Source organism: Cydia fagiglandana, chromosome 3, assembly GCF_963556715.1.
Source record: "Cydia fagiglandana chromosome 3, ilCydFagi1.1, whole genome shotgun sequence".
NCBI classification, from domain to species: domain Eukaryota; kingdom Metazoa; phylum Arthropoda; class Insecta; order Lepidoptera; family Tortricidae; genus Cydia; species Cydia fagiglandana.
Genome location: NC_085934.1, coordinates 4,651,323 through 4,679,210, shown reverse-complemented (window position 1 = coordinate 4,679,210; position 27,888 = coordinate 4,651,323). Strand labels below are relative to the sequence as shown.

Here is a 27,888-nt window from a genome sequence, read left to right as displayed (position 1 = left end):
ACATTTTTCAAATTTGCCGCCTTTTTCTACTGACAAGATCTGCTTGACCATCTATAACTTATAATTAAAATATAGGTGGTTAAGCAAATCTTGTCAGTAGATAAAATAAGTTATGCTAAAGTGGAGTCCAGACGGGGTGATCAAATCGACCGATTTGATAAGAAATGAAATTGGCGTCGATGTCCAATTTAATCACCAATTTTAGATTTATGGACTTTATGGTGATAATGTAATGTCTAATGGTCTAAATTGAAAAAATGCCCCAATACGAAAATACTGGCGTCACAAATTGGTATTCTTGCGTCCGCACCCCCATTTTATTGGTAATATCGGTCATAATCGGCGGTTGAATTCAGCCACCGCACCGCACGGTCTGATTCGATCGGACAATTTAATCAGATTGTGAAATATTGACTCGCCTGGAGACGCCTTAAGAAACAACTGATATGGCCTGGATGCCAGCTCTTTAAGCCAAATCTATATATATAGAGTTATAAAACAAGTCATTTTTCAAATTTTCCACCTTTTTTTACTGTCGAGATTTGCTTGATCAAGTATAAATTTGTTGCTTTTTTCTACTGACAGAAATGGCTTGATAGACTATACTTACCTCATTTCGAAATTGAACGCACCCTAAGGTTAAATATCAAAACTGTCAAATTGACTCCAACGTCAACAATCATTATACCTATGTCGTGAAAGTGCTGTACTTGTTAGCTAGAAATCATGGATAATATGAGTTTAAAAGAAATACAGAGTAGATTGTTATTATGGGAATCTCCTACAAATCCTTTGGCACCGCTTACATCTTCCCAAAGGGAAGCAATATTAGATTTAGAAGCTCTTTTGCTAGGCGAACCGACGGAGGTTGAAGATGTTTGTATTTAATTATGTTTTGTCTTATTTACATTTTATTTAAAGTGTAAAACTAAATCAATGTGTTCTATTTTGAACGGTTATTATTTTAGGATGATGCACAAGCTAGTGCAGTGGAAGATATCGATAAAAACGCTATGCCCCCGGTGGACACTACTTACGATTTTCTGGAGTGGTATGAGAGGCTCTGCGAGAGCAACGTGGAGGAAGCAGACGCACCGTATAAAGCTTATTACAAGCAGTTAGAGGACAGACGAAATGAGTGTGTTGCTTTAACTAATCAGGTATGTATAACACTAAGGTTTTGCTAGGATAAACATGTAAAAAAACCGGGCAAGTGCGAGTCGGACTCGCGCACGAAGGGTTCCGTACCATAATGCAAAAAAAAAAACAAAAAAAAACCGGGCAAGTGCGAGTCGGACTCGCACACGAAGGGTTCCGTACCATAATGCAAAAAAACAAAAACAAAAAAAAAACGGTCACCCATCCAAGTACTGACCACTCCCGACGTTGCTTAACTTTGGTCAAAAATCACGTTTGTTGTATGGGAGCCCCATTTAAATCTTTATTTTATTCTGTTGTTATAGCGGCAACAGAAATACATCATCTGTGAAAATTTCAACTGTCTAGCTATCACGGTTCGTGAGATACAGCCTGGTGACAGACGGACGGACGGACGGACGGACAGCGAAGTCTTAGTAATAGGGTCCCGTTTTACCCTTTGGGTACGGAACCCTAAAAAGCAAAAAGAAAACGGTCACCCATCCAAGTACTGACCCCTCCCGACGTTGCTTAACTTTGGTCAAAAATCACGTTTGTTGTATGGGAGCCCCATTTAAATCTTTATTTTATTCTGTTTTTAGTATTTGTTATAGCGGCAACAGAAATACATCATCTGTGAAAATTTCAACTGTCTAGCTATCACGGTTCGTGAGATACAGCCTGGTGACAGATGGATGGACGGACGGACGGACGGACAGCGAAGTCTTAGTAATAGGGTCCCGTTTTACCCTTTGGGTACGGAACCCTAAAAATCGGTTTTAAATAGTTATAGTTAATTTGATTTGACATTTTGAATATACCATGCAAACACACACATACAAGTACCCTTGTATATGTGTGTGTACAAGGCATGGAAAATGTCTAAATAGATTTTTTTAGGTCCCAGTATATGTGGAATTACTACAATTTTCAGTAATTGTTTGAAATGTTTGAATACTACACCATCAGATATATCGGAGCGGCCAAGGCGCTTACAAATATCTGAACACGCCTCTATTGTCAAGGTATTAGAGTGGGTGTTCAGTTATTTTTGAGCACCTCGGCCGTTCCGATATATCTGATGGCGACTATGTTGTTGTCTGTCCTAGGGCACCCCAGAGGACCATAGGGCCTCCACAAGATCCTTCCACTCCTTCCTGTCTTGAGCAACCGTCTTGGCCTCGTTCCAGCTCAGTTCTACGGCTGTCCGCTATATCATTCCTTTATTTTCTAGATTGGTGCCACAATGTCGGACTTGGAGAAACTGTCAGAGGAGTACAACTTGGTGTCGGACAAGACAAATGCATTACACACCATGAGCGAGCAGTTGCTCGCAGACCAGAATAAACTGTCTAGCATTGGTAACATTTGTTTTCTACTACAATATTTCAGCTACAAGATGATTTTTCTTTGTAAAAACATCCTAAATATCTTAAAGCCCTTGGAAGGGATCTTCGTCTTCCAATAAATACATGGTGGACCACTCTCAAGAGCAGTGTTTTGTATTGTTTTAGTATGTTTGTTTGTATTTTGTTTCTATATTCATATTATAAAAAAAACCTAACTTAAGAAGGAAAACAAAAAAAGCATACCACCAGATCTACAGCGCAGGCTTCGTCACATTACAGAAAGCCTCATCAACCTTAGGTTAGAAGGAAAATGAAGAAAGAAATAAGTGTTTAACACAAAAACACTGTTTATTACAGGACAATTTTACACAAATCAACCTAGTGCCACAGTAAGCTCAATAAGGCTTATTGTGGGTACTATAACATTATACCAAATTATACTAAACAGTAAATTTATATAGATAAATAAATACTTAAAACAGAAAACATAAGTAGGAACTAGTGTAATTTCTGTTTTAAGTATATAAATGTCCTTGCCAGGATTTGAACCCGTGACCTCATGCTACATAGACAGGGTCACTACGAACTAGGTTAGGATGCATGAAGATAATTCAAATAATATATTTCCAGGCGATGACATCCGGCACAGGCTGCACTACTTCAACCAGGTGGAGCACCTGTCACAGCGGCTAAGCAGCACCACCATGTCCGTCAACAGCGAAGCTTTCTTCAACCTGCTGGCCAAGATTGATGAGTGCTTAGACTACATGAGGACTAATGTAATTTCTTGCATGTTTTTTTACAATATTAATTTGTAATAAGGAGAATTTATTTTGATAGCTTGCCGCTGTGAGCTGAGTTGTAATTAATCTGGGCACTAAGAATGGTGCTAGTTCAGTGGTTACGCTCACGAAATCACATTTTTAGGAGTATTATCTCTATTTTTCACTGTTTTCAGTTTCTCGAGTAGACTAATAGGACGATACTACCACTGTTGTTACGACATAGATAGAGTCGGACCAAGATAAGTCTGCAGTGGATTTGATAGCCCACGCAGTGCAAGAGTTATTTATACGTCATAATTTCCAAGAAGTTTGACGTTTAAAGTAACACTTGTACCTATTGCGTGGGCTACCAAATCCGCTGCAGACTTTTCTTGGCCTGACTCTATTGGGAACGAGGCCTAAATCAAGTTGACTTTAATTATTTTCGAAAAACTTGCTCAATAAATCCATATTTTAAGTGGTCTAACTGAACATCCTTATTTCAGAGCACTTTCAAAGAGTCTCACACGTACCTAGTGAAGTACCGGCACCTACAGAGCCGTGCGATCTCCTTGATACGTTCCTACGTCACCCACGTCCTCGACCACGCTACAGAGCAAGTGCTGTCACCTAAGGATGAGGACGCCAGCGAACAGGTACATTTATAAACAAGCTTTTGCCACAGTACTCAGTTCCGTTCCATTACAGAAGTGGTCGGCAACAAGCGGCCCGCCAACCTCTCACTTGCGGCCCGCGAGCCTCCCTGGCTATTTTGTATGTAATATTGACAAACGACAATGTCTGATAAAGTCATAGATATTAACAAAGTGCGGTCCGCTTCAACTTCGGTAACTACTATTTGGCCCTTGATGGCTGCTAAAAGGTTGCCGACCGCTGCATTACAGAGCACATTCAAACAGGTACAAATATGAAGCTTATGCAAATATGCATATAAGGAACTATGAAAAGATACCCTGAGGTGAACCCACCTAAAAAAGCGCCGATCACCGCCATCACCGTTGTCCGATGCTCTAATGCTCGGTGAACCAGTAACTTAGAAGGGTAAAAGGTAATGTTATTATCGTAAGTACTTATTAATTGTTTTAGTAGGTAATTGTATTTCAACACTACTTAGGTAAATAGCGTTCTTGTGAAAAATTCCATCGATGAAACCAGCAATGGTATATTCATGCAAACATTTCTACTATGATTCCGTGACGTGGCAATTAAATCGCCGGTGCCGATTTTTTTGCTCGGCGGCGGCGTTGCCAACGTGGGATCGGCGGGGTACATATTTTGATATTTATTATCTAATTTGTCGTATTTATTTTTGGATTTGTATTGTATTGTATTGTAGATTATAAGATTTGTATTGTAAACTTTGACATCATAATAAATTTAATATTTATTTATTTGTTGTAAATTATTACTATATATCTTTGTTTTTATTATTAGGAGAACATGGACACGGCGTATGCCGTGTATTTCGGCAAGTTCCAAGCTACCGTGCCCAAGTTGAAGATGGTTATCGAGGAGATTGAGGCGCGAGCAGAGAAGAGTCCTGAGTAAGTTATCATTGAATAATAAGTAGTTTGCAATGTTTATCAGTGACGGTATTTGTGCAAATTGTTCGCGATTGGAACGATAGCGTAGCAATAGTCACATATAGCCTCGCGCAATATCTACATTACAATTTACACTCCGTTTCGATGTAATTTGAACCTTTGATAAACCAAATAAAGAAGCATTTCTTTTGTTTTATTGCTTTCTCAAACCAACGAAATTCATCCTAATTTACGACAATGTTCAAAGTTCAATGGTGAGACATTGCTCTTAGATCTCTATTCTGTTGTCTTTGTTACAAGAGGAATTCCGTAGGGATCTGAGGGGCTACCGCGAAAACCGAAATTCGCAAATTGCGGGGATCTTTCTCTTTTACTTCAATGAAGGCGTGGTAAGGGTGACTGAGAAAGATGCCCGCAATTTGCGAACTTCGATTTTCGCGGTTATAGCCCTGTACCTGCTTGGATCTCTCCTTTTCCTTCTTTATAGCGCATATACTATAGCAAGTCTTAAGAATTGCAATAATTTATATAATTTTTATGCTCACGATCTGAAAAGGAAAATTTTGTACGGCGGGCCTTACGACGAAAGAGTATCTAGAATGTATATGCATATTATACGTGTGTACATTTAGCGTCGGTTGCACCAAACTATTCCTATCGTTAAAGAGTTCGCTAAATTTTTATGTATGGAAAGTTTCATAGTAGCGCGCCGGGGCGCGCCGGCTGACGTCGATCCGTCTGTCAAATGTGGTTGATGCAACTGGCCCTTAATATTTTTTTCTCAAAAATGGACGGCAAAGTCGACTTTGCCGTCTAAAAAATCGGTCGCGAAGCGCGTAGTTTATGGTTAGTCCAAAATTAAAAAGTTAAAAAAATTGCAGTCTCGATTTTGGGACTGCAATGTTGCATACAAATTCCATTATTTGTCGAGTTCCAAACTTTTTAAAAGTTGAAATGGCCATATCAAATGAAGGCACAGGCCCAATAAACAGCCAAACAGATGATTAGTACCGCGACTATTTAGGTGTCTCAAATAGATTGGCGTATTTTTGGCAGAAAAATACACTTCTATTTTTTTATTAAAAAAATAAAAAGGCGGCAACGGCTTTTCTCTGTGAAAATATATACGGAAGAACGTTGCTTTTGTAAAATATTTCTATGATATTTATATTTCTTGCACCATTTTTGAGAAAAGCACTATATATGACTCGGCTGCAAGGCTACTTGCTGGCTTCGGATTCAATTAAACGGACTCCCAAGGTCGTCCGTTTAAAACGAATCCTCAGCCTGCAAGTAGCTACTTCCGAGCCTCGACAATAATGTACTATAATTTTAGATACGCGTCATTACTCTCGGATATCCAACACGAGTACGCCGGGCGGCGCGCGCGCGTGGCCGGCGCGCCGACGGCGGCCGCGCTCGCCGCCGCCGCCGCCAAGCACCCGCGCGACCACTGCACTTTGTTGCGGTCGGCGTGTTCGCTACTAGCTCACGCCAGTAGTGATGAATGCGCGCTGTATTCGCGACTCTTCAGTAAAAGCTGTCCCGCTATACAGTGAGTAAAAGAATCACGAACGTTCGGGAATACCGACGTCTTTTTTATTGTAGGTACGCCTCATTACTCTCGGACATCCACAACGAGTAACGCCTTACTTACGCCGTTCCCGCGAGGCCGGCGCCGCCGCCAAGCACCTGCAGTCTACAATTTATTTTTTTATGAGCACGGGCGCGTTTCTCAAAAGCTTCTAACTCGTAATACATGTCACTTACACACCGATGTCACTTTTTTACAGCTTTTGTTAGAAAGCGACTTCCACTTGTATTACAAGTTACAAGCTTTTGTGAAACGGGCCCCAGGTATCTAATGTCAATGAGGTCTCCATGAATATTCGGTCATAAGCCAAAATATTATGTTCATATAGGTATCATATCACATCTCCAAAATGGCAAAATGTTTTATTATTACATTTATTACCAAAGGAGAAATTGTTTCGACATCTACCATCTCGTTTTTCTGTACCGGTTTTAACAGTTTTTTTTATATATTTACAGAGAATATTTACAGTCTCTGTGCAACGGGCTGTACGAGACGCTGCGACCACATATCATACACATCAACCACTTGGAAACCCTCGCCGAGCTCTGCGTTATCCTTCGAGTGGAGGTTTTAGAGGAGCAAGTAGCTAATGATCGTAAGTATTATTTATTTATACATAATATGAATACCACGACCTGTACGATCTCGATTAGGCGGATCTACACAAAATGAGTCGAAGAAATCGCCGCGTAAAGCAGCTTGGTCTCTGTAGGCTTGCCTCGGCCACACCACAGAATAAATAGTAATAGTACTAGGTATAGAAGGCTCACTCTCTAACAAAACGCGTTTGTTACGATCAGGACAGATATGGCCGCTAGGTGGCGACAGCGCCAAGCGCGGCTTGCCACCAAAATTGGTGTGGAATGGATGTATTTGTAGCTACCTGTTGCAAAGCGACGAAATCGCGGAGTGAGCCCCGCCTGGCCGCATTGCCTTGGGCGAGGCACGTCTCCACCGACCGAGCGCCTATTGGCCAGTGGTATTTTACGATTCGAATTCGATCGCTCAGTCCAGCATTTTTAAATATTAGGTATTTTTTCCAGCGGAGACGTTGGCAGCCCTAGGAGCGTGCGCTCGCGCACTGCTGCAGGACGCGCAGGAGCGGCTCGTGTTCCGCGCGCACGTGCACCTGCGCGCCGACGTGCTGCTGTACCGCCCCGCGCCGCCCGACCTGCAGTACCCCGGCAAGCTGCTCATGATGGAGGTGAGTCTATAGCGGACACGTTAGCAGCGCTAGGAGCGTGCTCGCGCACTGCTGCAGGACGCGCAGGAGCGGCTCGTGTTCCGCGCGCACGTGCACCTGCGCGCCGACGTGCTGCTGTACCGCCCCGCGCCGCCCGACCTGCAGTACCCCGGCAAGCTGCTCATGATGGAGGTGAGTCTATAGCGGACACGTTAGCAGCGCTAGGAGCGTGCTCGCGCACTGCTGCAGGACGCGCAGGAGCGGCTCGTGTTCCGCGCGCACGTGCACCTGCGCGCCGACGTGCTGCTGTACCGCCCCGCGCCGCCCGACCTGCAGTACCCCGGCAAGCTGCTCATGATGGAGGTGAGTCTATAGCGGACACGTTAGCAGCGCTAGGAGCGTGCTCGCGCACTGCTGCAGGACGCGCAGGAGCGGCTCGTGTTCCGCGCGCACGTGCACCTGCGCGCCGACGTGCTGCTGTACCGCCCCGCGCCGCCCGACCTGCAGTACCCCGGCAAGCTGCTCATGATGGAGGTGAGTCTATAGCGGACACGTTAGCAGCGCTAGGAGCGTGCTCGCGCACTGCTGCAGGACGCGCAGGAGCGGCTCGTGTTCCGCGCGCACGTGCACCTGCGCGCCGACGTGCTGCTGTACCGCCCCGCGCCGCCCGACCTGCAGTACCCCGGCAAGCTGCTCATGATGGAGGTGAGTCTATAGCGGACACGTTAGCAGCGCTAGGAGCGTGCTCGCGCACTGCTGCAGGACGCGCAGGAGCGGCTCGTGTTCCGCGCGCACGTGCACCTGCGCGCCGACGTGCTGCTGTACCGCCCCGCGCCGCCCGACCTGCAGTACCCCGGCAAGCTGCTCATGATGGAGGTGAGTCTATAGCGGACACGTTAGCAGCGCTAGGAGCGTGCTCGCGCACTGCTGCAGGACGCGCAGGAGCGGCTCGTGTTCCGCGCGCACGTGCACCTGCGCGCCGACGTGCTGCTGTACCGCCCCGCGCCGCCCGACCTGCAGTACCCCGGCAAGCTGCTCATGATGGAGGTGAGTCTATAGCGGACACGTTAGCAGCGCTAGGAGCGTGCTCGCGCACTGCTGCAGGACGCGCAGGAGCGGCTCGTGTTCCGCGCGCACGTGCACCTGCGCGCCGACGTGCTGCTGTACCGCCCCGCGCCGCCCGACCTGCAGTACCCCGGCAAGCTGCTCATGATGGAGGTGAGTCTATAGCGGACACGTTAGCAGCGCTAGGAGCGTGCTCGCGCACTGCTGCAGGACGCGCAGGAGCGGCTCGTGTTCCGCGCGCACGTGCACCTGCGCGCCGACGTGCTGCTGTACCGCCCCGCGCCGCCCGACCTGCAGTACCCCGGCAAGCTGCTCATGATGGAGGTGAGTCTATAGCGGACACGTTAGCAGCGCTAGGAGCGTGCTCGCGCACTGCTGCAGGACGCGCAGGAGCGGCTCGTGTTCCGCGCGCACGTGCACCTGCGCGCCGACGTGCTGCTGTACCGCCCCGCGCCGCCCGACCTGCAGTACCCCGGCAAGCTGCTCATGATGGAGGTGAGTCTATAGCGGACACGTTAGCAGCGCTAGGAGCGTGCTCGCGCACTGCTGCAGGACGCGCAGGAGCGGCTCGTGTTCCGCGCGCACGTGCACCTGCGCGCCGACGTGCTGCTGTACCGCCCCGCGCCGCCCGACCTGCAGTACCCCGGCAAGCTGCTCATGATGGAGGTGAGTCTATAGCGGACACGTTAGCAGCGCTAGGAGCGTGCTCGCGCACTGCTGCAGGACGCGCAGGAGCGGCTCGTGTTCCGCGCGCACGTGCACCTGCGCGCCGACGTGCTGCTGTACCGCCCCGCGCCGCCCGACCTGCAGTACCCCGGCAAGCTGCTCATGATGGAGGTACATCTATAACGGAACTATATCTGGGAGACTAAGCTTTGTTCGGAAAATATATAAACTCAGTGCGCGTTTTTCCAGGGATAAGCTAGCTAGAACGATTTTCCGACCCCAAAAATCCCTATATATATAGCACATCGAAATCGTTAGAGCCGTTTCTGAGATCCCCGAAATATATATAAATAAATTCACCAGAATTGCTCGTTTAAAGTTATAGCATACCCATATTACGGGACCCACTTTTTACCATTTTTCGCCTCTCAGCGACTACCCGTAATATACCTCAAGATAACCAAGATTGTTAAGAAAGTATAAAATAAATGTAGTAAGATATGAATAACTATGATGGCCCTTCAATTAATTTCGGACACACTAAATTCCATGAGTATGTTATTCGACCACTGACTTAATATTAGAAATAGACACACAGAGCGGAACAAAAACGTCAACAAATGTGGAGCAGAATGACATTTCGCACCAATTGCATTGATGATAAAAACGCTTACGTAAATTTTGAGACAAGATAAATGTTTCGTACGGAAAAGAACTTACTGCCGTAAGCATTAAGTGTCAAATTTGCAAACATAAGTACCAACAATGTTAAAACTTTTAATGCGATGGCATGAAACGTCACGTGACCATTGTATTTACGTCAAACTAAAATAATGAACGAATGGAGTCGCTTTGGTATACTTTAATATAATTTTACAGAAAAATCAAAATAAGAAATAAAACTTTATATTCTTCCTTAAACTATCGCGGTTATTAGGTACTTATAATGTGTAATAAGTTATTACACATTATAACTAACGTACACGGGTTCTTGGCATGGTTTAATTTTATCGGGAGCTCAAATAAGCTATGCCAAGAACCTGTGTACGTTAGTTATAATAAAACATTTTTAGGGTTCCGTGTGTCAGTCAAGCGTGAGTCGGACTTAATGTACGGAACCCTTGGAACGCGAGTCCGACTCGCACTTGGCCGGTTTTTTTTTAAGTATTTAACTAAACTACATACCGACATCTTAAAATTTTAATTGCCTTGAAATAAATTCAACTTATATTTTACTTACGGACATTATATTTAAATCCACCAAACAATTGAAAACTATGAAATATCAATGACATTTCGAAAATCGATAGTCCGAGATAGTACTTGTGTTTAGTAGCAAATGTATAAGCTCATACTAAATACTAATGAATATATAAATGGGCCCTTGGCCTTATCCGATTAAAATAAATCACTGATGATCTCCAAAATGGAGTTAGTCAGGAAACCGCGCGGTTTCTTTGAGAAAGTTACTTAATTTAAGCTCAGTAAATTAACGGACTTTAAAAAAACACCGTGTATATTAATAGGCACTTTTTGGGAATCATGGTGTAGCAAAATGTTCAAGAGGGTCACATGCTGATAATGAAAATATATTTTTAGTATAAACGAATAGTTTAATCACGTTTTACTCTGCGTGACCTCCCACTCAATACACATACTTATGTATGACCTATACATTAAAATAAATTTAAGAATGCAGTTCAAAATCAACTGACTTACCTTTAAGACAGGTTTAGCATTTGCAGTTAGACGATGTAGGCCCTTATTTGTCGTGTATATCTCGGAAACAGGGAAATGGGCCGAACACACAAGTGCCGTTTTGTATGGCTTAAAAAGTGCATCACCCCTATCTCTTGCTATAATAGCAGTCCACTCTGCACGTCGCATAGGTTTTCTTGGAAATCTTGAATTTAAACATAATAATATTCCTTACGAATTCTATATAAAAATAAAAAAATATATAGACCTCACATCGACTCATTAGATTTTTGTTCCTTGACAGGGATTCTTTGGTACTAACAAAATAATTTATTCAAAACCATGAAATTACTACCAGATTACATAAATTCTGTGATGCTATCAAAAGAACTAACCGAAAGAAATATATTCCATCCTTTTTCCTTTTTTTATCGTTGTTATTTTTGCATATTTTTACTGCACATTTCGTCATTGTTGACAACTTCACATATGAGCGTTCCAAACAAGACTAAATGAAAAAGTAACGCGTGATCTGTTTTAACGTTACTTTTGCGGGGCCATTTTTTGCGGCTGATTGGGTATCCAGTTCTTATTCTATATCAATGTATTCGACATTTTGGTTTGATTTTTTCCATTGAAAATTCAAACGTTTATCAAGGCCACGCCGCGTCGCCGATACGCCGACGCCGTCGCCCAATTTCGACAAGCGCGCCGCCGCCGCCGCTTAAATGTCTATCGGCACTCATATGACTTAGACCATTTTCCCATCAACATTGTTGTAAAAAACATAAACGAAGGTTTATAATATAATAAATATTATACCTAATGATATTTTACCTCATTAGTACTTCACCTACTTGTATTTTTCTATCATGTCAATGTCATCATAGACATCATAGTTACTTGAAATAAATTGTCAAAAGTGGAGAAAGAACATTTTTATACGGAATATACATTTTTAAGAAGTTGTACCGAAAATTTTAAGTGTAAGCAAGTCAAGATTATTGGCCATGGCGAGTGACTGGCAATTTAAAATGAAGAAATATTTCGAAAGTGTTGCAAACAGAACAAAGAAATCCGTTGAAAATTATGAGGTACAGTCAATGAACTATTATTATATTACTAACGTATAGAACCGGCACAGAGAACCAGTATTTTGCTCCATGAGTTGGTGCCGTTTCGGCATCAAGCCATAGAAGCGGAGCGTGAATCTTGCGACCTAAACGCGTAAGCGCCATGAATTTTACGGCACTTTACGACGTTTTGCTTGCGTAGTACAAGTTGTGATTGCGACAATTTCATTGTTTGGTATGGCGTCTCTATAGTATTTAGTATACTTAGTATAAATGGGTACAGTCACCTGCAATAATATGTTACTCTTCGAAGGCCGCAAAAATATGTGACACGCTCTTACGGCTCTATAAATAAGATCGTGTCAGATATTTCTGCGGCCTTCGTTGTGTAACATATTATTGCAGGTGACTGTACAGTATAGTAAAACGCACCAATCAATGCATCAGTGTAGTTAAATGCCAAACGCGCGGACCGTACCTACGAGGGGCGGCTGAATAGTAATCTACCTAAGTATGAAATAAAAGACTGTAGTGTCCAGTTTTATTTTATTTTTCTATGTAGTCCCCTTCGAGGGAAATGCACTTATTACATTTGTCAAATAATGACATTAACCCATGAAAAAAAAAATCTTTTGGTTTGTCGTCAAAAAAGTCCGTTACAGCAGCCTTCATCTCATCATCAGTAGAAAATTTTCTGCCTCGGAGGTCTTTCTTCAGATTTCGGAAGAGAAAATAGTCGCAGGGGGCTAGGTCTGGACTATACGGTGGGTGGTCAATGGTACCGAAGCCTAATTCTTTCATAACCAGCTGCGTTGTGCGGGCAGTATGGACAGGTGCGTTATCGTGTAACATCAAAATTCCTTTGCTTAATTTGCCTCTCCTTTTTTCTTTTATTGCATCCCTTAACTGGCGTAGCAGGTTAGAATAATATTCGGCATTCATGGTAGTTCTTTTTGGTAAATAATCAATCATTAATATTCCTTCTATATCCCAGAACACCGTAGCCATAAGTTTGCCAGCTGACGGTCGAACTTTAAACTTCCTAGGAGGCTTCTCGTCTTTGAACTTCCATTGTAAAGACTCTTGCTTACTTTCTGGGTCCCACTGTCTGATCCAGGTCTCATCACACGTCACTACTTTTGACATAATTTCTTCTTCTTTCCCCCGACTCATGTTCAAAAAGTCCTTACAACATTTCACCCGTCTGTCCATGTCAAAAGGCGTTAACATTCTGGGGACCCAGCGCGCACTCACCTTAGACATGTTCAAATGTGTATGAATTATTTCATTAACTCTCTCTTTACTTATGCCCACATCTCGGGCTATCTCCCACTGCTTCACCCGTCGGTCTTCTAGAATTATTTTTTTTACTTTGGCTACATTTTCCTCCGTAACCGCAAAAATCGGCCTTCCACTACGGGGGTCATCCTCCAAGCTTTCACGACCAATTTTAAATTGCTTGGACCAAAATTTTATAATAATAATAATAATAACCCCGCGGGGGCAGCTTGTGGCGAGCTGACGGTGAGTGGCGACACCGCGGACCCCTATTCCAGAGGGCCCTGTCATCTGGCCCTCGCCTCTGTGCTTGCCTTGATTGGCCGGCCAGAGTGGAGTCGCAAGAGCGGGACCTATGCTCCAGGTTGGAAGTGTAAAATGTCATAACGCCGGCGGCCTGCTGAACGGATCACCGGGATCTGGCTACCGCAGACTCACCTCTCGACAACCTTACAGCCGCTCCGAAGTGTTGCCCTATTGTCGCACTGTGCGTGCGGCCGTTGTAGGGCCCACTAAATGAGTAGGCGAATCACCACCTGTCTTACACAATTTTGAGACTGATTGTCACGGCAGGTGTCCGCTAGTCTCTCCCATAGCCCATTATCCAGTCCATCCAACTTTCAAATCTATAGCCCATGACCTTAGTTCCCATCGCAGCACAAAAGTGCTGCACTCCAATAGTCTTTGCACCTGGCGGGGACCATCTCCGGATGTATCACATTGTGCGTTCGGGGATAGTATCCGCCACGTGTATCCCTTGCCTTTAGATTAAATTGTCTTAAAGGGCCTCTGCGCTGTTGGCTTCGGCCCCACGCACGCCTCCCAAAAGTCCGGGATCCCATGGTCCCGAGATGTGGAAAGGACAAACAAATAATAATAATAAAATACTTTATTGCACACTACAAAACAAAAGATACAGAAAAAAACATTGGAGTTTAACGGTGTAGGTAACAACAGGCGGACTTATCGCTAAACAGCGATCTCTTCCAGACAACCTTCAGATAGCGAAACGGCGAACATACTGAGCGTATGGGTGGTGCAATAATAAAAATAGCAAATATAATAAAATACATAAACTACAACTATACAGTAAAACATACACTACACAAATTACTACATACATTATATATAACTAATACCTATAAATGTCAAGGTAGCCATAACAACCGTGGGTTTCAGGGAGAGCACGAAAGGATTAGGACTTAGACAAATAATGTTCCTTTAGACGAGTTTTAAATATAGAGAGCGATTTTGCACGTCTAATATCGACGGGCAGAGCATTCCACAACCGAACTGCGCGAAAACTAAACGAATTGTTGTAGACTTTTGAAGAAGAAGGAGGGGGGAAAAGTAGAAAATTTTGAGAGCACCTGACAGAGTTAAGAAATTTAAAACGCACTTTGAGATAGCAGGGAGTGTTTGGGAGAAACAGTACGGAATAAAGAAGATGAAGAATATGAGAGTCGCGACGGAACCGGATAGGCAACCACTTGAGCTGCGTACGAAAGCTCGAGACGTGGTCAAATTTACGTAATCCGAAAATAAACCTAATGCAAACATTTTGAAGCCGCTCGAGTTTATTCAATTGTTCTTCTGTTAGGTCTAGGTAACTAATATCGGCATAGTCCAAAATGGGCAGTAGGAGAGACTGGGCAAGCGCAATTTTAGTGGCAAAAGGCAGAAAATTACGAACTCGTCGTAGGGAACCCACATTAGCGAAGACCTTTCTGCTCACCTCATTGACCTGCGGTATCCATGAGAGCGTACGATCAAAGACTACGCCCAGGTTCTTAACCTGGGAAGAGAAAGGTATCAGTACCCCATCAAAAGAGACACCTGGTAAATTATCAAAATCTACTCTTGCTATGGTTCTTGGGCTACCAATTACGATAACTTGAGTTTTTGATGGATTCAACTTTAAACCATAAAAAGAGCTCCAGTTCGAAATGCGTTCCAAGTCAGTGTTAATGGTGTGAATAGCAGAAGGTAAATCATCAAGCTCGCTTTGTGAGTATATTTGTAGGTCATCAGCATAGAGATGGTAAGCAGAAAGGAGATTTGAAGTGATAGAATTGATAAAAATTGAAAAAAGGAGAGGGGACAGCACGCCACCCTGCGGAACGCCAGCCAGCGTGCTGCACCAAGGTGAACGAGAGTTATCAACTTTAACACGTTGCCGACGACCCACTAAATAACTATGAAACCACACAACAGCTTCAGGAGAAATGTTGATAGAGCGTAATATCCCCAACAGAATGTCGAAATCTACGGTGTTGAAAGCGTTGCTGAAGTCTAGCAACGTCAACACCGTAAGCTTTCGGTTATCCATGGCCGAACGGATATCGTCTGAAATCTTGACAAGTGCGGTAACCGTGCTATGACCGGAACGAAACCCAGACTGGAGAGGATTTAGGAGTGAGTTTCTATTCAGGAAGGAAGTTAGTTGTTGTTGCACAAGCCGCTCTAGTACTTTAGAAAGGAAAGGAAGGATAGATATTGGCCTATAATCAGAGAAAGAAGACGGGTTGGACTTTTTTGGAAGAGGTATGATATCAGCGTCTTTCCAGGAATTTGGGAAACTACAGAGCGAAATTGAATAATTAAAGATACGGGTAATAATAGGAACGAGAAAGTCAAGGAGAGGGATGATCATATTGCGACCCACACAGTCGACGCCGATAGCATTAGATGTAATAGCCAAAATATTCTTCTCGACGTCACTCTCAGATAAATGAGAAATTGAGAAAGAAGAATAATCAGGGGTTGAAGAGTTGGAGATATTGCGAAGAGTGTCGGACTTTAGAGGACCACTGAAAACATTAGAAGAGGAGAAATGTTGATTAAGTAGGTCTAGATTTAAATCGACAGGTAAAACATTGTTAGCAGACTTTCCAACACCATAAGATTTCAAGCATTTTTATAGTGAATTCTGAAGGGCACGAATCACCAAACACACGCAACATACGCTCTCGGATATGCGAGGGCGTATTTCCTTCTTTTGTTAAGAATTTGATCACTGCACGGTGCTCAATTTTAACTATTTTGATTTTTTCACCCGACATCTTGCATAAATTCGAAAATTGTACACAAATGGCATTTACGGAAACAAATGAATGTCACAAAATTTGAAAAAAGAATAAATAACGAATAAAATTGCATTGCAACCAGTAACATATTTTAATATTTTTTTGACCAAGGAGATTACTATTCAGCCGCCCCTCGTAGTACATAAGTTATTGTATAAATTGTATTTTTATTCTTCTTCCTGGCGTTATCCCGGCATTTTGCCACGGCTCATGGGAGCCTGGGGTCCGCTTGACAACTAATCCCATGATTTGACGTAGGCACTAGTTTTTATGAAAGCGACTGCCATCTGACCTTCCAACCCAGAGGGGAAACTAGGCCTTATTGGGATTAGTCCGGTTTCCTCACGATGTTTTCCTTCACCGAAAAGCGACTGGCAAATATCAAATGATATTTCGTAGGTACATAAGTTCCGAAAAACTTATTGGTACGAGCCGGGGTTTGAACCCGCGACCTCCGGATTGAAAGTCGCACGCTCTTACCTCTAGGCCACCAGCGCTTGTATAAATTGTATTTTTATTATTTTAGCAAATCGCCCTCTCCATCCAACAAGAGCAGTCCCTCAAGCGTTCGGACTCCCGCAACTCCATGGTATCGGACATCTCGGCGACGTCGCAAGAGGTCGCCAACATCAACGTGGAGGCCCAGCGGAGGCCGGTGGCCTCCCCGGCCGACCTGCACGGCATGTGGTATCCGGGGGTCAGGAGGACCTTGGCGGCGTTGTCTAGGCTCTATAGGTAACTATTCGCTATAGTTAGTCATCCGATTTATATACAGCAATTAAAACTATTCGTTTCTGCCTAAGAGCATTTAATAACTGGAGTCGCCTTTAAGAGCTTGTACCCTTACCCCTCTGCCGAAAACTTGCACAATTGTGCAAACTTTTGTAACGACTGACATGGCTATTTGTACGTTCATGTAGCAATACATTTGACGTCCCCTCCCCCGCAACAAATCGGCAGACTGTTTCGTACAGAAAATTACAGCCATTCTTAACGGCGTTTCTGTTTTGATACCTAATGGGTTATTTCGTTTCTCATATAAAAATGTCAGGAATTCAGTTTTTTTTTCATATAGACAAATTCGCTAGGTAATTTAGAATGTTTTCGTGGGGATATCAGTTCGGTCGTACTTAATTCTGTATAAATAATGAAGTTCTATAAATTCAGCGTATTGCCAGGCGTGGCTCACTCCGCGATTTCGTCGCTTTGCTACAGGTAGCTAAAAGTACATCGTTCCACACCAATTTTGGTGACTAGCCATAAGCGGCGCGTGGCGCTGTCGCCACCTAGCGGCCATATCTGTCCTGATCGTATCAGACGCGTTTTGTTAGAGAGTGAGTCTTCTGTGCTCTGTAGTACTGCATAAATTTGTGCAACCAATGGTTTATTTATGTAATATTTGTTATTGATTTTATTTTCTGTACATCAACCGATACCAACTTATTTATAACATACTTAACTATTTTGTTACAGGTGTTTAGAAAAGAAAGTCTTCCAAGGCCTTGCTCAAGAAGCGATATCCCTCTGTGTGCAAAGCCTCGACAGCGCCTGCAAGCAGATCTGCGCCACACAATCCAACATAGACGGCGAACTCTTCCAAATAAAACACCTCCTCATTTTGCGAGAGCAAATCGCCCCTTTCCAAGTCGATTTCGTCATAAAGGAAACCACTTTAGACTTCAGTAATATGAAGAATGCAGCGTACGGGTTACTACAGCGACCTAAACAGATTTTCTCTTTAAATAGTAATAACGCGCTGTTGGAGTTTTTGTTGGAAGGCACTCCGATGGTGAAGGAGCATTTGCTGGATTCGAGGAAGGAGGTGGATAGACAGTTGAAGAGTTGCTGTGAGATGTTCATTAGGCATGCTACTGAGATTTTGGCCGGGCCGCTGCTTGCTTTTGTTGAAAAGGTTTGTTTTGATTATTGCTTTCTACTTTTTAGGGTTCCGTACCCAAAGGGTAAAACGGGACCCTATTACTAAGACTGCTGTCCGTCCGTCCGTCTGTCACCAGGCTGTATCTCACGAACCGTGATAGCTAGACAGTTGAAATTTACACAGATAATGTATTTCTGTTGCCGCTATAACAACAAATACTAAAAACAGAATAATAAAGATTTAAGTGGGGCTCCCATACAACAAACGTGATTTTTGACCGAAGTTAAGCAACGTCGGGCGGGGTCAGTACTTGGATGGGTGACCGTTTTTTTTTTTGCCTTTTTTTTGCTTTATGGTACGGAACCCTTCGTGCGCGAGTCCGACTCGCACTTGCCCGGTTTTTAAGTTGGCACCTACAAACAACAACATTCCTAACTACATGAACCTTATTTTCAAAAGGCATAAGGTCTACCTATGTACAGTTAACAGTGTGGGTGATGGTACAATGAGAACCCCGATAGTGGGAGATAGGAAAAGATGAAAAGGCTTGTAATGCGTGCCTGCATCTATATTGTTAAAGTCTAAGCCAATAGATTATTTTGCAAATAGTACTGAAAAGAAAGAAGAGAATTAAACTATAAAACGCGTCGAATACATTGTGCATTAATTGTAGAGGGTGAAAAGAGCCGCCTAATGTTTATTAAGGCGAAGTCTCAATGTATCCGATTTAGGCCACTGGGTGGTAATCCACCTATCCAATTTCTTTGTCCAATGTGTATTGCGTCTCGCATTTTGCTTTAATGGGAGAGTGAGACGCACATTGGACAGGTGGAATACCACCCTAAGGGTCGGTTGCACCAATCCGTCTGTCACCGTTAAAGCGTTCGCTAAATTTTATTGTATAGGAAGTTTCATAGTTGACTGTGATGCGAGTGATTGATCAATCCACTAAAATGTGGTTGGTGCAACTGGCCCTAAGTGGCAGAACCTTCATTTTGCACGGTTCCTATATTGACTAAAATATCGAACCAGTGATGTGACACACCTCCATTTATACATAGTTTTGAAATAAATAGCCAAGTTAAATGTTTTTGTCTCCGTTACCAGGTCCAAGCCTTCACCCCAGCAGACCAGATCAGGACCCAGCCGTGGGCGTCACCTGAAGAAATGGCGGTGGTAGTGAAAGAAGCTCAGAGGCTCATCAAAGCGCATCTGGCTTCGCTGCAGCGGTCCATGCAACTGTACTTGGCTAACAAGGAGACGGAATTTATACTGTTCAGGCCTATTAGGGTATGGAATAGTTTTTAGCGACAAATACTAAACTCTTGACTGCCAAAGACGCCAACTGACGCATCTACAGCCCGATTATCAACCTTCGTGCATTTCCACAGGGTTAACGATGACGTACACACGATAGGTGTGGCGTTCAAAGGCTAAAACACTTAAGTATCATGCAGACGCAATATTGTGTTTTTTTTTATATGAAATAGGAGGCAAACGAGCAGACGGATCACCTGGTGGTAAGCGATTACCGCCGCCCATGGACACCCGCAACACCAGAAGAGTTGCAAGCGCGTTGCCGGCCGGGTTTGTTATACTTAAGAGCCCTTCAACGTGCACACTAGCGCCACAGCTAAATAATCGTGATTATTTAAATTTAACGAAATATATTGAAAAAAGGGGGCCGCTACGTACTGTATTGTGTATTTAAGTACCTTTTGAATACATCAAACTAGTTTTTATGTTGCTGGTTTCGTCGATCTAGGAACTCAAAACATAAACGGCCGTTTTAACTTTGGACGCATAGAATGATGAATCCAGCAACATAAAAACTAGTCTGATGTATTCAAAAGGTACTTACATACACAATACAGTACGTAGCGGCCCCCTTTTTTCAATATCTTTCGCTAAATTTAAATAATCACGATTATTTAGCTGTGGCGCTAGTGTGCATGTTGAAGGGCTCTAATTAACAATGTCAAACATTTTAAAATCCCTTATTTATACGGACATTACATAAATTGGAATCTTCAAACACTTCAAAAAAGTAAAAAAAAGAACATTAAATCCGATTGGCTAAGCTCCACCAAAAACTACCATTTTTTTTTCAGAACAACGTTGTGGGCTACTTCGTGCAAATCGAGCAGCTTCTAACTAACGGAGGCTATTCATACGAAGATGCCCTCCTAGTGGCCTGTCCGACTCACGAGCAGATCTCCGTGTTCATATCCTCAGCCAGCCTCATCAGCCACAATGAGCCGGTGTTGCCATATGGGACAAAGAGGAAGATCAGCACAGTGCGCAAGCCCAGTGTTACCAGCGTTCAGGAGAAAGAGCTTAGTGACGCCACAGAAACTATGAATGTGTGATGATTTGAGGAGATTTGGGCTTGAAATGATTGTATTTACTAAAATTTCAGTATACTTATCGCAATATGTTATTTTAAGTATTGGCTTCAAATTTTATTTATATGACATAATTTATAAATGAAAACATGTGTTATTGGAAAACAGAATTGTTTATTTACATCTCATTTACTTATTCTCCTATAATAAATACACATTCCACCAAAGACATTGCGTTTTAATACAATAAAACAACAGACATTTGGGATCAGTAGATTTAATGTGTTGTTGACTGATTTAAATAAAGATTCTAAAAGATTATCTATGACAATAATTACATTAATTTACGCCCTAAGCCAGTACATGCCGGCGCGGAGCCTGGTGTAGTCAGGTAAGCCTTCGGTGGGGCCGACGGCAGCAACTGCGGGGCACTTGTCATAAATGTACTTGTAGCAGACATCACGGATGTTTGCGGCAGTGACAGCATCAATGCGAGCATCCAACTCGTGGATAGGGATTCTGCGGTTGTAGCAGAGCATCTGGCGACCAATGTCTTCACAGACAGGGGTGGTGCCATCAAGCTGTAGGAGCATGTTTGTCTTCAACAAGTTCTTTGCGCGCTCAACCTCTCCCTCGGTGACGGAAATGCAGAGCTTCATCCATTCAGACTGAATGTTGTAGACCATGTCCTCAATCTGGAGGGGCTCGGCAACAAAGTAAATGCCCCACAGACCGGTGTCCTTATAGCAGGTGTTGAAGGACTGGAAGCTATGGCACAGGCCTTCGGAGGACGCGGCGCGGGCGAGCACTGAGGCGTTGTTGGCGCCACCGCCCTGAGAGCGGTCCCAAGCTCCAATAAGAGTATTGGCAACCATTAGAGGAATGTTATCAGCATCGGTCCAACCGGCACCCTCAACAGCAATAGCGATATGAGCCAGGGGCATGGAGTCATCACGGACTCTGATTTCAGAGCCAGTGTAGCGGCAGGGGGCAATTTCAGGGACATCAAGGGCTGTGTTCTTTAGTTTGCCCAAGTGCTTGTTAGCCAGGTCTACAAGTTTCTCGTGTTCGACGCCACCGGCGCCAGACAGCACGATGCGGGCTGGCTGGTAGTGCGTCTTAATGTACTGCTGCAAGTCAGCCTTGGAGATCTTCTTAATGTTCTTGGTGGGTCCCAAGATGGTCTGTCCTAGGGGTGTGCCCTGGAAGGCAGTGGCGTGTAAGTGGTCGAATACGACCTCTTGCAGGTTGCTTTCGACGTCCTGCATCTCTCGGAGGATCACGCCTCGTTCGCGTTCGATTTCGGGTTCAGCGAGCGACGAATTCTGAATAATGTCGGCAAGGATCTCGACGGCCGCGGGCACGTCATTCGCGAGGCATTTAGCGTAAAACACGGTCTGTTCCCGAGACGTGTACGCATTTAAATGCGCTCCCATGTTCTCGACAAGCAACTCGAGGTCGGTCTGCGATCTTTTGCTGGTGCCTTTGAAAGCCATGTGTTCTAGGAAATGTGCGACTCCGTTGTTTTTAGAGTTCTCATACCTGGAACCGGCATCAATCCACAGGCCAACGGTCGCCGTGGCGGCTCCGGAATCCTCGGAGGCGACTCGCAGTCCATTGTCGAGTACTGTAAGCTTGGTCGGTGGAACGTTGACTAGTGCCTGCTTGTAACCGACGGCGGTAGCTAAGGACCTGACCTGCACGCCCTGGGAGGACAGCAGTCGCAACGTAGTCGCTACTTTAAGCATTTTTATGTGAATCCTTGCCTGTTACGATAAAGTTCTTATGCTCGCTGATTTACGTAATAAATGAGCAAGGAATGAAAATGGTTTGCAATACGTCAAAGTCAATGAGATTTTATTTTTTTCAAGATGGCCGACAACTAAATGCTTATTATTTTGCCAAAACGGTTGCATCTGTTTAAGACATATTTATTACTGATGAAAACGTTACATGCTATGTAAAAATGTGACTCAAACATTTTAGGCAATGTAACCACAGATAAACCAATTAGGTAACATTTCTAGTGTGTCACCTTCGTTAAAAAAACTTTTGCATTTTATTTCAGAGGTTAGAACGCTAAAATAAATGTTGATGATGATTTGATTTGATGAAGATCTCTAAGGGTGGTATTCCACCTGTCCAATTTGTTTGTCCAATGTGCATTTTGCTTAATGAGAGAGTGAGACGCATTAACATTGGACAAAGAAATTGGACCGGTGGAAATACCACCCTTAGGCGATGATAAGTAGACAATGGTACTTTTAGCACTATTGTTCCAACAGTGTTTGTGGCACAAATGGCGCAATTTGAAATATAAAAATAATATGATTGTCTTTTGCTCGTTATCCACGAGAAAAGGCTAAAAATTTCGGGATCTACTTATTCATCATTAAATACGTGAATGTCATAAATTTCCAATATCGAGTCATAAATTTTCAGATTGACAGTTTCGTCACTATGAACTAAAAATAAATAGTTATTAGATCTATACTTTCGTCGGACACTTTTTGTTATCTCGCTGAAATAACATTTCGCTGTTCCTCTCAGCAGTTAGTTTAGCAATTCCGCTTGTAGATGCCGCTGCTAGTTGTAGCTTTGCCAAGCTTTAAGCCTCCTCCAGACTATGCGCGTGAATCGCGGGCGAAGCCGCGAACGCAAGTGTGGCGTCGATTTCGCAGATTGTTCACGTCTTCGCGCCTTGTTCTCCGTTTTTTGTCGGTATTTCGGCCCGCGTCAAAGGAGACGCGAAGCGCGAACTTGCAAGACTCCACATTACACACTATTATGGCTCTTCTGTGGCCAGATAAATATGAATTATATTATGATTATATTACATTAAGCAGCCATATTTTACGGTTTCACAAGAAATCAAAATGGAAAAACAGCTAAATCACGTATGATGCCCTTGATAACTAACAGTTAAACTCGATCAGCTGATGCTTTTCCGCCATCTTGCCGCAAACCAAACTGCGAAATCGCCGTGAAGTGTGCGAGTGTGGAGTCATACATCAACTTCGCGATATGTTCGCTCCGCGACGTCGCGCCGCGATTCACGCACATAGTCTGGAGGCGGCTTTACATACGAAGTTGTGTGACCTAGTTGCTCGCGAATCTCACGATTTTGCACTGCACTCGTTATATGATTTTTAATCTGTGCATTCGTGATGTGATGGGTGATGGAGGAAAGTGATTCGTACATGCAATTTTGTCGAATATTACGAAAGAAATATGCTTAGTGAAAATTCATTTAAATATACATTTGTTAAAGATTTCTGGGAAAGTGTGTTCCGGTAGGCTTGTTGATTTGTGAAAAGCAAAATGCAAAGTATTTATCTGTGATCTATTATAATCATGAGTACGATGAAGAACACAAATCCATCGTCTTCGAAAGTGGCATTGTTAAGCCACATTAAATACGAGCACCTGGTAGCTGGTATATCGGGTGGCGTTACGTCTACGCTGATTCTGCACCCTTTGGACCTCATTAAAATTAGATTTGCTGGTAAGTTCCTGTACATGTGACTTGAAAATTAATGTAGTTGCCATGTGCCTTTTTCTGATAAAAATATACATTATACCTACACGTGTAGAGTTATAGACGTGCCAATCTTCAATGTTGCAAAGTGGAGAGAAAACTAGTCATGTGGTAATATTGGTGCCCTTGAACTTCACATGCAGTGAAAGTGCACTAAATGCATTGTTTACACAAAGAAGCGATTTCCTGCGTTCTTGGCACCTCTGATTTTTTTTGTGTAATTAAGTACGTACAAAATCACATCTGCAGTCATTTATGATTTATGAACATTTGGAAGAACTTTCTTGAATGTCTGAATTTCATTTAATTTCTTTGTTCTTAATAAATGTAGATTTTTGTAAGAGTTACATAAGTAGTTGCTTAGACAGGCTTATTTTAATAGGCAACATAATATACATACTTTCTTTTACTTCTGTTCAGCACTGGATTTATAATATACCTACAGTAACTGTAAAAACAGCAACTGTTTTCAGTCTCTCACAAGTTTTAGGATATTCATTCCTTTTTTTGCAAATAATTATACCCCTGTATATAGAAAAGCACATAATGTTCATAATAAAATTAATAAATAAGGTTGATTGACTTAAAATACTTTACATATTGTAGTGGTGGTTGGTTGGTTGTAGGAAGAACTCTTCCTCTATCCCTCATGACTGAGGGTCACGACCACATGAAGTCATTATTTTAACTGTATTATTGTGGAACTCTCCCTCAATTCCTCATGACTGAGGGTTATGACCACATGAAGTCCTTATTTTGTGCACCAAGGCTCTTCATTCTGCACGATTTTCCGCCTTCCTTATAATAGGCGCCTGTGTAGATCCCTGTATATAGTTCGTTTTTTTTAGCATTAGAAAGAAATACAAAGAAGAAAAGCGATCTTGACATGTCTTTTAATTGTAAAACGCTTTATAAAAATCAGTAACTATTACTTATGAAAGCAGAAGAATATAAATGATCGTATTTGATTCATAATTGTTACATATTTGCTGTGACTTATTTTTAAAACGTGTTTTTCAATTAAAAGACACATCAAGATTGTTTACCTTTTTTCTAATACTAAAAAAAACGAACTATAGTGGTGGTTAATGTCTAACCCCCTTATTCATAAACATTTACTAAAGTAGACAATTCGATAATAATTGTTTGTCCCTTTCCGACGTATTGGTCTGATGGAAAGGGACACACAATTATTATTGGCTTGTCAAATAGTAAACGTCTATGAATAAGGGGATAAAAATCTGGAAGACAGAGCTTTGCTCGGAAAACATAAAAAAACTCAAAAGTGCGCGTTTTCCCAGAGATAAGACCTAGCTAAATCGATTTTTCGCCCTCGAAAACCTCCCTATAGCAATTTTCATCAAAATCATTAGAGCCGTTTCCAAGATCCCTGAAATATATATATATAAATAAATAAATATACAAGAATTGCTCGTTTAAAGGTATAAGACTAATGAAAACATATGAATAAATGATTCATAGTATTTCCAATGAATTCTATTATCATCCCATGACTGCATTCTTTATTACCACTTAAAAGATGGAGCTGTATTATTGACAAAGCTGATTCATAACATTAAGTAAAATACTTTAAAACATATACTTATCTATATAAGTATCTGTTTTGTTAGATATGGCGGTCTGGCATAAGTTGCATTCTCGCGCGCGAGAAGTCGGGCTAGATGTATGGAGTCGCGCGCGAGAACGCAACTCATGCTAGGAGATCTAATGTCTTAAATTTGATGATAATTATATTTCAGTGAACCACATACCGTCTAATCATAATCCCAAACATTTAATTACATATTGCCCTTACATTTAGGCTGCCTCTCCACAGGAGCGGAGTGAGACAGCAGAGAGGCGAGCGAGGCAAAATCCACCAATAGGGCAGATTTTTCTCACTCACTCAACACTGCTGTCTCACTCCGATTATGAAAAAATACCTTCAGAGAGATCCATACATTTTTTTTTTCATTTTACCTGCCTAAGTTAAAAAAAAATCTGACCTAAGTATTCTTTCAATTTGCCATGTCAGTCAGGCATTTAGCCAAATTGTGGCTCAATGCCTGACTGACATGGCAAATTTCATTCGCCCTGATTCCTGAATATGTTTTATAAGGTCAGGTCATTCGCCCACTGGGAAATCCATAAGTTAACTTTCTATTAGGTCTTTTAGGGTTAACCTGGATAAAATTACAAACCAAGTGTTTAATTCCAGTGAATGACGGCCGGACCGCCACAGTGCCGAGGTATGATGGGCTCAGCAGCGCGTTCGTGACCATAGTGAAGAAAGAGGGGGTGAAGGGCCTGTACAGAGGGGTCACGCCCAACGTCTGGGGCTCCGGCTCCGCATGGGGATTCTATTTCTTATTGTAAGTGCACTTTAAGCCTATCTTTCAAAGCATACAAGAAGAGCATTTAAAAAATACGCAAGTTAGCCTAAATAATGGCTGGCACCCATTGCCATTGTTAAAACAGACACAACTATCACCTAGCATGTGTATACTTTGAACTCCTAGCTTAAATGAAAAAATAACCTATTCCTGATTTCCTGATGACCTATCTCACCCCAGGAACAGGAACACAACACTGTCACATTTTGTGTGTAGGTCATTTGGATAACGGCTTGTAGGTACTACTACTAATACCACTAATAGCAACTGATTGACCTCTTGATAAAATTGTGACTAGGCTGATTTGATTCAAATAATCAAAGGTGTGGTCAAAATCTTAACCCCCGAATGTTTTCATAATCTTAATAATTTAATCAAATTCAAAAACATAATTGTTAAATCTTGAAAGTGATAAGAACAGTTTAAAGTAGGTTGTGCAAAGAAAACATGCTCATGGTTTGTTTTCCTCAAACTGTTGTCCGTTGTGTATACTTGTGAAACGTATTTGTTGTGTGTGTAGTTTTCGGAATTCCCAACTCTATACCTATCCTATACCAATACTCTATTACCTATAGGCATATTTGGCATGAGATATATGCCTGTATTTAAAGTTTTAAGTGGCCTTTCTTGGTCATCATCTTTACATCTATGTGAGTTGCGTTCTCGCGCGCGACTCCATACATCATGCGCGACTTCAAGTATGAACTCGCGCGCGAGAACCCAACTTATGGTAGACCGCCTGTTGTGTCTCACACTAACATATCAACTTCACGGCATTTAATCTTACAAGTCGGGTACATTTCGCCAAATATAATTTGGTCTGATCTCTCCAACTTGGAATCACACAGGTGTTGTTCCCAAAAATTAAGAATAGGTACTAGAGACCTATATCTGGTCGTGACTTATGTCTCCACAACACAAGTAACGACAATGGTCTTGCTACTGTACTTTCAATACCATCATTGTTGACATCCAGTGGCGGATTTGCCCTAAGGCACAGTAGACCCGGGCCTAGGGCGGCAAGATATTTTTTGACACAATTTGCCGCCCCTAAGCAAATTGTGACAAAAAATTCGCTGATAGTATGGTGGATGGAAGAAATAACTCAAAATGTAGTCAATATTGACTACAAGCCTTTCAAGGCACCCATAATATTATGGGTGCCTTGAAAGGGGCGGCTACAGGGCCTGGGGCCTAGGGCGGCAAAGACTGCAAATTCGCCACTGTTGACATCTGTTTTACCAAATGTTCTTTACTTTTACTTTTTCCTAA

The 27,888-nt window shown here is 42.8% G+C and overlaps 3 protein-coding genes across 4 annotated transcripts in view; 2 read left to right on the top strand and 1 right to left on the bottom strand.

Annotated features, from left to right (window-relative positions):
* The first annotated feature begins 674 nt into the window (after nucleotides 1-674).
* On the top strand, nucleotides 675-20,912 carry LOC134679884 (conserved oligomeric Golgi complex subunit 3). The gene is made up of 13 exons (XM_063538800.1): nucleotides 675-876; nucleotides 969-1,160; nucleotides 2,372-2,498; nucleotides 3,117-3,265; nucleotides 3,757-3,906; nucleotides 4,706-4,815; nucleotides 6,152-6,370; nucleotides 6,868-7,007; nucleotides 7,456-7,616; nucleotides 16,988-17,196; nucleotides 17,935-18,373; nucleotides 19,448-19,630; nucleotides 20,452-20,912. Exons 1-13 carry the CDS (start codon nucleotides 727-729, stop codon nucleotides 20,707-20,709), a joined length of 2,487 nt encoding a protein of 828 aa, XP_063394870.1. The 5' UTR covers nucleotides 675-726; the 3' UTR covers nucleotides 20,710-20,912.
* A 34-nt stretch (nucleotides 20,913-20,946) lies between these two features.
* LOC134679882 (mitochondrial-processing peptidase subunit beta) lies at nucleotides 20,947-22,541 on the bottom strand. Its single transcript, XM_063538799.1, has one exon. The coding sequence runs from the start codon at nucleotides 22,431-22,433 to the stop codon at nucleotides 21,030-21,032; it is 1,404 nt and encodes a 467-aa protein (XP_063394869.1). The 5' UTR covers nucleotides 22,434-22,541; the 3' UTR covers nucleotides 20,947-21,029.
* Nucleotides 22,542-23,837: 1,296 nt separating this feature from the next.
* The window catches only part of LOC134679881 (solute carrier family 25 member 32), a 32,722-nt gene continuing 28,671 nt past the window's right edge, over nucleotides 23,838-27,888 (top strand). Inside the window, exons 1-2 of one of the 2 annotated variants that reach the window (XM_063538798.1) lie at nucleotides 23,838-24,190; nucleotides 26,442-26,595. In XM_063538798.1, the coding sequence (XP_063394868.1) occupies nucleotides 24,040-24,190; nucleotides 26,442-26,595 (305 nt within the window). In that variant the 5' untranslated portion in view covers nucleotides 23,838-24,039. The remainder of the gene's footprint in view (nucleotides 24,191-26,441; nucleotides 26,596-27,888) is intronic. The other variant, XR_010100408.1, reaches the window with a different exon arrangement.